Raw genomic sequence first — 12408 nt, forward strand, 5'->3', positions numbered from 1 at the left:
CTATCTATCTATCTATCTATCTATCTATCTATCTATCTATCTATCTATCTATCTATACATCGATTGTGAAAAGATCAGACTCGACACACTTGAAAAGGTTTGAGGCAGCCACCCATATATTATCCCTGGCTGCAGTGGGTTGATTTTTGAGACAATTGTCTTGGTTGGAATCCAGACATGAACTGCTGAAGGTTTGGAAAGATGGTGGTTTTAAGTAATTAAACTGGAAGTGACGTGGGGGCACCGGAAGTGACCTTCTTCTGACGTTAGTCTAGACGCCAGAACTGAAAATGACGTCATCTTAGGCTCCTAAAGTGACATCATCCTGGGCGCTGGAACCGGAAGTGACATCTTCAATGTTGAGTCAGATAGGTTTTCCCGCAGCTGGTCTGTTGAGATAACAGGAGAAGGTTTAGTGCACCCCGCCACCCCCGGCCTGGCGTGGAATTACCTTCTCTTGGTCAATACAACATCCACCTACTCGCACATGCGTGACACTATATCTATCTGTTAGATAGTTATGAAAGGCACTATCTATCTATCTATCTATCTATCTATCTATCTATCTATCTATCTATCTATCTATCTATCTATCTATCTATCTTGGTGCGTTTCATATGAAAGGCACTATATAAACACATAAATAGATAGGTATATAGATGGATAGATAGGAAAGTTACTAAATATCACCTAGATAGATAGATTGATAGATGTCACCGGAAGTGACATCAGAGGTGTTATTGTCATCAGTCATTTGGTCTGTGGAGGAGGAAGAGAGAAAGGCACTAGGACACAGCACCTACCCCTGGACCAGCAGTAGAATTAGTCACTAGAGCCCTTCAGCTGTCCCCTGTGCGCATGTACATAATGGTAGCTACATAGATAAATGGATAGACAGATTGATGGAAAAGGCACCATATAATACATAGATAAATAGATTAAAAGGCTCTGCGTGATAGATTGATGGTACATACATTGACAGACACTGTATGAATAAATTATAGTGTTATGGTTAAGGCAGGGCTCCTGTTATTATCTGTTAAATTTATTCTATTTAGTTAGTTATTCTGCAGTATGTATGTATGTTTTGCTGTTCTCTTATATTCCTTGTATTTCGTGAGCCATTCCCCAAGAGGCGGGGTCATTTGTCCATCCCCGTTAAGGGCCCGCCCCCACCCCATAAAAGGAAGCTGGGACTTGAAGTCCAGAGTCGTTCACTTTGAAGGTGTTTTGGTGGAATTGTGAGTATTTTGTTCTTTGTGAGTTATGATTTTTTTACTGTTTTTAGCTCTGGATTAAGGATACTTTTTCAGATGGTGTGTTTTTTGTGAGTTTATTTACCTGGATTGCCATTGACAACTTTTTTTTTTCTTCTCATTAAAGTCTTTTTTTATATTTTGCTATTTTGTGTTAATAAACATCCTCTTTTATGGAGATTATTTGTGGACTTGTCAGTATCCAGCCGGAGTTTTCACAGTTCTGCTTTCTGGTGACACATACGTCAAGCTTTTTAGAGACTTTTTCCTAATTTTTTTTTTTCAATTTCAAAGCCTGGGCTCCCTTCTGAGGGATGGTTAGACGTAAAGCCTCCTGTTTACCTGGTGCCAGGCTTGCCTTGGGGGTGAGAATCATTTTATGGGCTTCTCTTGGAGGCTTCACCCCTTTGTTATTTTGTGCTGCCACGTACATCTTGCCAGCTGTTTTCATTACAGATATCTTGATTGAGTTAAGGCCCATCCATCTATTTGTTTGATCCCACTTTTGTAGGATCTTATCCTTGCAGTCAGAAACAGCAATGTTGTTGTCTCTTGCATTGAATCTTCATGAGACCCTTAATGAATCGCATAGCCTGCCAATTATCACATTGTGGAACTGCATCACATTCACTCTGCACCTGTAAACCTCTCTAGTACGCTGTTGACTGTAGAAAGACATTAAACAGAATAAAGCTGGTTTGTTTGTACAGAATAGTGGAAACTGGCAGGGATGGGGCTGATGGCAGTTTATACAAGAAGCAGACTGGCTGTTCTTTTCCAAGCAAACACTCGCAAGCCGTGCCAGCTTGCATGGCTCCCACCAAGTGTCAGGATTGCTTGCCCATTCTATTTCTAGGCCCACATGAACCACACTCCTACTGTTTAACCAACCGCACGTTGCTGGCAACCACAAGGTAAGAGCCGTAAATCCACCAATAGATTGTGAGGACAGAGGGAATGAACGGCAGAACCCACTAAACAATACATTCTGTGTGTTTGTGATATTAATAAAACTAGGGTGAGTGGCACAGCTGGTCAGATTACAAACTTTATCAATCAGAGGATTCTGAGAAAATGTAAAGCATTCCTTCAGGGGAGTTTTGAAGTGGCTTGGCTGCTGGCATCATTATCATTAAGATCTGTGTGTTATAATAATAGCAAAATAGAGAGGGAAACCATTAAAACCCTGGCCACACTTGAGGGACCTAATTATTTAATAAATAAAGGAAAAAAACCAACAAAGAAAGAAAGAAATTCAGTCAAAGCAATGCTTTGAAACAGGAAAAATATTGACAATACCAAAAGAAATACAAAATTACAACATTCAAGGACCAAAAGTACAAAAAAGGCAAAAACTAAATCCAAGAAGGAAAAATGAGAAGCAAAGGATACCAAACCAAAACCAGAATCAGAATACAAATCCAAATTCAAATTAAGTAAAAAAAAAAATTAATTCAATAAACATAATAAAACAACACACAAAACAACACAAAAAATTCTGCAGATAAATAAAACCACCATGTAGATCTTTATGATTAGTTGTTGTGCAAACAAATTGTGGATTGATCTACCTTGAAAGGTCTCATCAGCCTTAGCATTTCAGTTATGGCGGAAGTCACCTGATGATATTATTTTTAACGCATTCTCTGGAGTGCCTTTTAATAATCGTCCCGATTGGCTGTCCTACTCTTTATCTTGTCCGTGTTCAGTGGTGGTATATCTCATCACTGCTGAGTTATCCTTCCTGATGTTAGAGTAGATGTGTTGTAACCAATGACAGACATTTGTTATATTCAGCCAACGTCATCAAAACACGCCTGATCAATAGTATATTTTAGAAGGTGCATGGATTTGAGTGCTGGACAATCAGTTAGCCGAGGTCTAATAATAAGAAAATGACAACAAATCTCTCATTCGTTTGCTGTGATGGTGCTCAGGTGTATCTTCGAGATGTGTTTAGAACTTGATTGGAGTCCACCTGTGAAAAGCTGAATGATTGAACATCATATAGAAAGGACCACCCTGTCTCTATCTCGTTCACCCCTTCACCACTGAATAGCTCACGTGTGGTGAGTGTACTGGCCCAAAAATGGCTGCCATTGCGTTAGCTAGGTGGGTGCTACACTTTAGTGGTGGTTGAAGTGAGAAAAGCGCTATGTAAATGTAAAGAATTATTACGAGGGGGAGTCAAGCTAAAGTTAGAAAATGGAACAAATCTTAACAAAACTGATCATGTCATTTCTCAATGTCGTCTGCACCCTTCTCAACGCACTTGTGCCACCTCCCTGACAGTGCCGGGATTCCAGCAGAATAAAAGGTTTTGTTTTGTCCTCACAACCACTCGTGCACTACTTTCTTCACGTCGTCATCTCTCTTGAATCGACGACCACCCAGATATTTTTTTAGCAGTCCAAAAAAGGTGGAAATCACATGGTGTCGAATCTGGTGAATAAGAAGGATGTGGCAATACCTCAGAGTTCAGTTTCTCAAGACAAGCCTTGGTGTCCTCAGCAGTGTGTTTATTGTCTTGCAGCAAAAGGAATCCATGAGACAGCAGGCCCCACTGCTTGGATTGAATAGCAGGCTTCACATTGGTCTCCAGCAAGTCACAGTAACTGGCATTAGTGATTGTAGTACCCCTTGGCATGTCGTGTTTGACAGTAACTCTGGAGCATGAGTGATTGAGAGGGCAAGACAAAACCTTTTATTCTGCCGTTATCCAGGCAGGTGGCGCAAGTGCACTGAGAAGGGTGCAGACGACATTGAGAAATGACATGATCAGTTTTGTGAAGGTTCATTCCATTTTCTAATAAATCCCATTTTCTAACTTTAGCTTGACTCCCCCTCGTATTATTATTATGAGATAAACAGAGGATGTGTGCCCGGGAGTAGTGAGGCAGTAGCACTAACTTACGTGCCACGGAGACCCTCCTTTCAAATCAAACTCTCCCATATGAAAATGAACTGCCTAAAGCTCATCACATAACTTTAGCCTCCAGCACCCTTCTTCGAAGCATATTTCTTTCATTGTTTCTGAACCCGTATTATATACTAGTCAGGGGTCTCCGACTCCGGTCCTGTAGTGGTACTGTGGCTGCAGGTTTTCCTTCTAACACTTTTGTTTTTTTGTTTTTTTTGTGATCAAATTTTTATTGATAACAAGAAAAGGAAATACAGCCAAAGAAAAGCAACAAAAATAACTTATGTTACGCTATATAAGAACAAATGCAACAACACCCACCCTACCCTACCCCATCTGAGACTGCTGCTTCTTCTTGTACTTTCGGCTGCTCCCGTTAGGGGTCGCCACAGTGGATCATCTTCTTCCATATCTTTTTGTCCTCTGTATCTTGTTGTGTTACACCCGTCACCTGCATGTCCTCTCTCAGCACATCCATAAACCTTCGCTTAGGCCTTCCTCTTTTCCTCTTCCCTGGCAGTTCTATCCTTAGCATCCTTCTCCCAATATACCCAGCATCTCTCTTCTGCACATGTCCAAACCAACTGTGGTGCCCGGCGGGCGTCCATGCCCGGCCGGGACGCCCAGGAGGAGTGGAGGAGGGCTTGTGCCTCCTCCAGGACACGAGGGGGCGTCCTCCCTGGTTGTATTGGGGGCCACGGGTACAGAGCTTGGAAGCTCTACCCTGTAGGAGCCCGTGGCCACCGCCAGGGGGTGCCCTGATGCCTTGGGGACCCTGGACCCCAGCGCTTCCGCCACACCAGGAAGTGCTGGGGGGAAGAGAAGAGGGGACACCTGGAGTGCTTCCGGGTGCACAGCCGACACTTCCGCCACACTGGGGAGTGTCTGTGGAAGATTGCCAGGGAGCACCTGGAGCACATCTGGGTGTGGATAAAAGGGGCCACCTCCCTCCAGTCAAGGACAAGAGTCGGGAGGAAGTAGGATGACGTCAGGAGGAGGACAAGGAGGCAGCCTGAAGAAGGCATTGTGTTGTGGCCAGGACTTTGGGGTCTTTGGGGCTTGTGAGCACAGTATGGACAATGTATATATTGTAAATAAACGTGTGTTGGGTGACATGAACGTGTCTGCCTGTCTGTGTCCGAGCCAGTCTCCACACAACACAATCTCACCTCTCTGACTTTGTCTCCCAACCGTCCAACTTGAGCTGACCCTCTAATGTCCTCATTTCTAATCCTATCCATTCTCGTCACACCCAATGCAAATCTTAACATCTTTAACTCTGCCACCTCCAGCTCTGTCTCCTGCTTTCTGGTCAGTGCCACCGTCTCCAACCCATATAACAAAGTTGGTCTCAAAACTGTCCTGTAGACCTTCCCTTTCACTCTTGCTGATACCCCTCTGTCACAAATTACTCCTGACATTCTTCTCCACCCATTCCACCCTGCCTGCACTCTCTTTACACAAAATAAAAAAAAATGGAGAAAAAGAGTTGGTGAGTAAACTGGCGCACGCACACACCACACAGGAGCGCAGGACGAAGTCAACAACAACAACAAAAAACCACGAGGAGAGCCGTACGCAGGAAAAACTGCATCACGCAGCAAAACCCAACCAGCTCCTTACTAAGTGAAGAGCGTGATGCCAGTTGTGGATAGTAGAGCCAGGAGAGCTGTTGATCCGAGACGCAGAACATTCAAGGAGGACAAGACTGTTAAAGGAAGACTTCCAGATAGTAGGATTGAGACAAAGGCAGGAGATTTCCAGTAAGAGGCTAACTCTAGCCCTTTCCTTAATTATTTTTTTTTATTTACTTTGCCTTGTATTAGGGATTTGTTAGTTTTCACATATCCCTTGAGGTCAGAGTGCAGGGTCAGCCATTGTACAGTATAGTGCCTATATAGGCCTCGTTCAAGGTCACAACAGAGTAGGATCACCTTTGGCAGTAATGGGGATTTGAACCGAATCTGAAATTTGAAATGGGGATTTGGACTTTACCATCTGCATACCTGTTCAGATCCTTAGCCTCAGAGCCACCACTCCAACCTTAAATTAGTGGCCAGTTTTGGGTTTTAATGTACTGTTTTGCCTTAATTATAATTAACCCTTTCGGCCCTGGATTTTCTGTTTTTATGGGAAAAATTTATTTGTGAGATATTCTACCTTTAGGGTGTCTAGGAAGCTCAAAAATGAAAACAAAGCAAAAAAATTTTCACTATTATTATACAATAGCTGCCAAATACTTCAATCTTCTTGAAGAAATAGAATTGAACATGGAGCTACTTAATATGTGGTGCGCACAGTCCAGAAGCATCCATTTTCACTTCCGTGTTTCACAGACTGTATACCAGTCTCTCCAGTCTGCTAGTAGTAACTTGCCCAGTTCTAACAGCTGCAAACGTAACTGTGCTTTACAAAAATGGCTGCATATTTATGTACCAGTTATAGGATGTCAGGGCTGAAAGGGTTAATTTGCTATTTACCAGACCCCTTAATTATTTCTTTCTTCCTTAATTAGCAGCCAAACAATAATGTGATACAAAATGAGCCAACACATGAGCGGCTAACCTGTGTCCATCACACAGTATTTGACAATAAAGAGTGGTGAAGGTCTCAATAATGTTGATCTGTTCAGGTCAGTAAAACATTTTGACCCTCGTCAAATAAAGAAAATGAACAGTTTTGGAAACGTCTGGTGCAGCAGAATGAGATCGCCAACAAGCCAAGGGATGAAATGACGAGTTTAATTAAGAGCAAGAATTGGCGTCTAAGTGAGAAACTGGCTGCAGAGAAATCAGTTGGAGTTTGAGGCCCCGACTCTGCGACTCTCACCAGGCGCCCACCCCCAGGCCTAGTAATGTGGAAAAAATATAATACCCGCACTGAGCCTTTCAATCAGTATGCATACAGATTCAAGGTTTTAAAATGCATTAAGGGTAGTGCTGCTGCTTTGCAGTAAGGAGACAGTGGAAGATTGTGGGTTCACTTCCCGGTTCCTCCCTTTGTGGATAGCGCTTTGAGTACTGAGAAAAGCGCTATATAAATGTAATGAATAATTATTATTATTAAGGACAGGTGGTGCTACCCACACTTCCACCCCAAATCCACAATGGTAACAAAATACCATCAACAAAACAATATCAACACAAATAATGGTTTACTTTGCTTGTACTAAATAGTCATTTAGCAAACAATCCATGTCAGGCTGTGCCAGGAGCAGAGAATTGTCCACAAAACGAAAAAGAGAAAAATATCCCGAACAATATGTGAACAGAAATGCAAAAAATGAATGTTTATGGAATGTAAGTTTGAGGATAAAGTAATTCATAATATTATTTTTGATGAGGTGTTAATGTAAATTATTTCTTTTTACTTTTTATTACATTTTATTATGTTTTACTTTTTTTACTTTTACTTTTTGCTACGTTTTATTATTCATTGGTATTTAAAATAGACAGTTGTTGTGAAACGCTCAAGTAACTGATTTTCTCTCTATAATAACTAACAACCAAACCGTCTTCCTCCCGCGTCCCGCACACTCTTCTATACACCAACTCTTTAAGTACAATCACTTTCTCTAACGCATGGAGCTCAGCCGTGAGATAACGGGCACCAGGCGCCCATCTCTGGGGGTTGGCGAGCAAAGCTCGCAGGGGGCACTGAGCCTTTCAGTCAGTATGCATAACAGGTTCAAGGCTGAAAAATGCATTAAGGATAGGGGGTGCTACCAACACTTCCACCCCGAATTCACAATGGTAACAAAATATCATCAACAAAACATTATCAACACAAGTATACTTTGCTTATACTAAATAATCATTTAGCAAAAAATCCATGTCAGACTCTGCCAGGACTCCCCATTTGCAATTCCGTACAGAATGACTGCAGCTGTAGTAATTAGGACCCTCATTCACTCACTCTCTGTCTCTGTCAACTGAGGTGCTCTCAAGGCCGCTGTCTTCTCCAGGTGCCATACCACATGCACATCAGAGCAGGTCATCCACCTGAAACTAAGCATGTTCGGGCCCGGCCAGTACTTGGATAGGAGACCATCTAGGAAAAACTTGGGTTGCTGCTGGAAGAGGTGTTGGTGAGGCCAGCAGGGGGCACTGACCCCGTAGTCTGAATGTGGATCTCAGTGTTCCAGAGCAGTGACGAGGAGAGTTGTAAAAATGGAGCCGTCTTTCTAGATGAGACATAAAACTGTGGTCCTAACACTCTGTGGTCATTAAAGATCCCGGGGTATCATTCGTAAAGAGGAGGGTGTATCCAGATGTCCTATCTTAATTGCCCACCATGGCTCTTAATCATCCCTTGTCTCAAACTGGCTGTCTCGCTCACCACTACACCACCTAATACCTCATGTGTGGTGAGCGTACTGGTGCAAAAGTGACTCTACTGGTCATCTGCTGGCTCACTAATTTCACATCTCATTTGTGTTAAGGGGAAAAAAATGAAGCAATTCAGAGGACTGGATTTTAAAAAACAAGCCAGTTCAAATGAACGGAAAATAAGTGAATTAGCAACAACAACTGGTCACTGATTAAGAAAAGGGTTAGAATGAAAACCTGCAGCCAGAGTAGTGCTCCTGGACCGGAGTCAGAGACCCCCATAATAGGTTGTACCAAAAGCTTTGTCATCCACATTATCCGCTTTATTATCTTATAGAGTTTGACAGCACCATGTAAATGAAGGTCACTTGATGTATTGTATTGGATTCCCTGCTGCAAGCCTTCATTTTACTTTGGCACATAAAATGTGACAAAGAAATCTTCAACTGTCGACTGAGGTTTCATGCCAATTCTGACAGCTGAGTAACAAAGAGAAAGTGTGACATCTTTCTCTAAATCCTAAACGTTTTGATGCCGAACAATGTGAGCTGAGAATGTCATTACTGCCATCTAATGGTGTCCTGTCAAAAGTGAAGTCCCATATAAAGTGAGGTCAAGACTCTAACCAGTCATTCTCTCTCTCTCTCCTTGTCTCTTTTCAGATCAGTATCTTTATGACCCACTTATCCAACTACGGGAATGACCGGCTTGGACTTTACACCTTTGTCAATCTTGCCAACTTTCTTCAGTGCTGGACCAATCTTAAACTGCAGACTTTGCCACCTGTCCAGTTAGCCCAGAAGTATTTCCAGCTCTTTCCAGAGCAGAAGGATCCGGTTTGGCAGGTAAAATGAGGTTACCTCAGGAAGTGTGTGTTGGGTTTCCATGAAACTTTGTAATATTTGATTAACATTTTACAATTCATGAGGCACCATCTCGAAGGAAGACACTGATTGGTGGAGCGATCGTCTGTATGACAATTTTTAAATACTTCTATTTAACGTCAATCAAAATTATCGTGTAGAACCTCAGTCCTGAAAATGAATGTAGAAACAAGCTACACGTCCTTAGTGTTTTACTTTGTTTACCGTTTTGTTTCTAGCGATGCGGGTTTGGTTTTAGGCTCCCGACATATTAGAACTGGACTAAGTGTGCTTAAGAATAAATGTATTTATGTATAAATGTTAGTATTGGCCTTTGGCATGTCCAATACATTATTTCTTTAGAGCAAAATCTACTGGAACTGTTTGCTTAAAAAAATCAATTGGCTTCTAAAACTTGACACTGTGAATAACTGTGCCAAGTTGTATTGTATTGAGGGATTCGTTTCTGAGTTATTGTGTGCATCCGGGCACTGAGACATCACACTGAAAGCGGTCAAACTGTGTGCAGGGAGGCATTAAAAAGTATACATCTATTGAAAACTTCACGTCAAAAGTTTGCATTTCCAGTCATGTGAAAAAGTAAGTGCACCCCATGAAATGTTTTTTCCTCTTTTGACGTGTGTGGAGAGAGCATCAGGAACAGAGCAGGAGCCACACCTTCATGAGATGTCCATCCGTTTAAACAGATATAGCATACGGTACTGTATGAAATGAATGTTAAAAATGTAAAAATGTTCAGGAATTGCTTTGAGCGCTCCCCCACCATAACCTACTGTCTAGGAAGGAATGAGCAAAAGCTTTAGATTCATCAAAAATTTTGATCTCTGGTTTTTGACGGATCTCGACGTTTTTACTGAAAACATCGATATCTCGATGATTGGTGTTTCTTTAGGGTGGTCTAAAGTTAAAATGGCTGGATAGAAAAATTAAAAAAATGGAAACTTAAGTCTGTTAAGAGATGATGATGTGCTGATTAGTTTTTGAGCCAAATCGTGCAAGAGAAAGAGGCACTCTAGAGGAACCCTCAAATACCATAATTCTGCAATTAATTATGAATTCTTCTCATCCATGGCTATGGTAATAAACTATTTTATGATCAGAAAGATCAGCATCAGAGCATTAAATAATTACTGAAATGTTATAGTTCGGGTAACTTGGTTCCTCGGGCACAACGCCTATTGATGCAAACTAGAGAATCCATTCCCGGGCATTTCCCATTCCTACATTCCTGGGAATGACACTGCTGGAATTCCCGGTTGAACAGGAATGGCCAAACTCGCATATATAGCGTGTAAAAGTGTAAAAATTGATCAAGAAATAACAGAGTTATAGTTGAAAATAATTAAGGTGGCGCCATTGCTGCAGCTTGCACTTCATCAGACAACAGCTTTGAACAGCAACTTGAAATTGCAATGCGTCAGTCTGCTGCATCCGCATTATCTGTGCTAAGAAACTTGCCATCACAGAATGATGACAAGAAACTGGATGCATCAGTAAAAGCTGAAGTGGCGGTGTTTCAGAGCAATGGCAAGCGCGGGCGTTGTTTAGAACAAGTGTATCAGTATCTGATGATTGTGCCACCTACTTCAGTGGAGGCAGAGCGTGCTTTCTCAGCAGCTGGCGTACTTTGCACGAAGGTGCGCCCTCGCCTGGAGGACCGCACACTTGACACATTGTGCTTTCTATGCTCTTATTACCGCAACTAACTAGATACATGTACTTACTGTAAATGACAGCATGAACTGCTTGTAGTTAAGGTTAGTCTTTTATTGGTGTCAACATATTGCAGTAGTTTTATTAAAAATAAGTGTCGCTCGCTCTAAAACCGTTCACATGTGAGATGCCTGTGCATTGTGTTATTCCCGGGAATGGATTCCCTAATGCTCATGTCCAAATTTTTTTTGTTTAGGTGTTTTAATGATGATAGTCTATGGCTGCATCTTTTGATTTCTTTTAAATTTTGTAATCAACATTTTCATCGTATTTCGGTGAATTTGGGTGCCTTCGGCCCATTCATTTAAAATTATGACAATGTAGGTTCATCTCAATGGTGTTCAGTGCACACTGTAGATAGAAAAGAAACTGAAATGTATTTTCATTGAATTTTCTCAGAACCCCTGCGATGATAAAAGACACAAGGATATTTGGTCCAAAGAGAAGACCTGTGATCGTTTGCCGAAATTTCTTGTTGTAGGACCACAGAAAACTGGTAAGTACTGCTCCATGAATCCATCCATCCTTCCCTTTTCTTACCTGCATATCTAGATTAGGGTCAGTGGGAGCTGATTTTAGAAACGGTCTTCCCTTTAGCAGAGAACTTCAAAAATAAAATTGTTTTGGTACAATAAACCAATCCACATTTAACTCGGAGCTTTACACTGCTTTTGTTAGAAATCTCTGAAAACAATGAACTTTCTCAGCATTTATCTTGGCAGAGCCCAAGAAATATTCATACACCATAATAATGGAAGCAAAAGGCAAGAATGTATAACATATTAACATCAAGAAATATAATAATTAATAATGTAGCTTAGAAATTAAAATATTTATTTATATGTGAAAGAATAATATTTACATAATATTATGTTTAAGAGTTCAAAGATTACAAAGTAAATTGACCATGGTGGCATAAAGAACGTTGGTTGAACCTCCACTCTGACTCGCTCACATGGGAATAACTTTGAATGTCTAGTTAAATTAATCCACGCATTTTTGGAATGTCCAAATAATAAGGTACCTGGTGAATAAGTCATTCAGCTACCCGGAGGATATTAAGCAGGCAGTGTCCATGCCAGGAGTTCAAACCGAGGACTGTGGAGCCACAAGGCAGCAGCAGTCTTCATTACCATGTCGTCCCATCAGTTAACCCCATGGTGTTAAATCTAAAAGCACTTTGGTAATCTTGCAGTGCAATTTTGTGGCCTATCCCAGGCTGTTGGCTTTTCTTGACTGTTTACTCATTCTTTCTGTTGATCCAGCATGCATAGCTCTGCCTCTCTGTAGATTCTGACTTGCATATT

General features: G+C 41.5%; 1 protein-coding gene across 2 annotated transcripts in view; it reads left to right on the top strand.

Annotated features, from left to right (window-relative positions):
• The window catches only part of ndst3 (N-deacetylase/N-sulfotransferase (heparan glucosaminyl) 3), a 492579-nt gene that overhangs the window by 397184 nt on the left and 82987 nt on the right, over nucleotides 1-12408 (top strand). For both annotated transcript variants that reach the window (XM_028804992.2, XM_051930171.1), the window contains exons 7-8: nucleotides 9167-9349; nucleotides 11501-11597. In XM_028804992.2, the coding sequence (XP_028660825.2) occupies nucleotides 9167-9349; nucleotides 11501-11597 (280 nt within the window). The remainder of the gene's footprint in view (nucleotides 1-9166; nucleotides 9350-11500; nucleotides 11598-12408) is intronic.

The sequence above is a fragment of the Erpetoichthys calabaricus genome, chromosome 7 (assembly GCF_900747795.2).
Source record: "Erpetoichthys calabaricus chromosome 7, fErpCal1.3, whole genome shotgun sequence".
NCBI classification, from domain to species: Eukaryota; Metazoa; Chordata; class Cladistia; order Polypteriformes; family Polypteridae; genus Erpetoichthys; species Erpetoichthys calabaricus.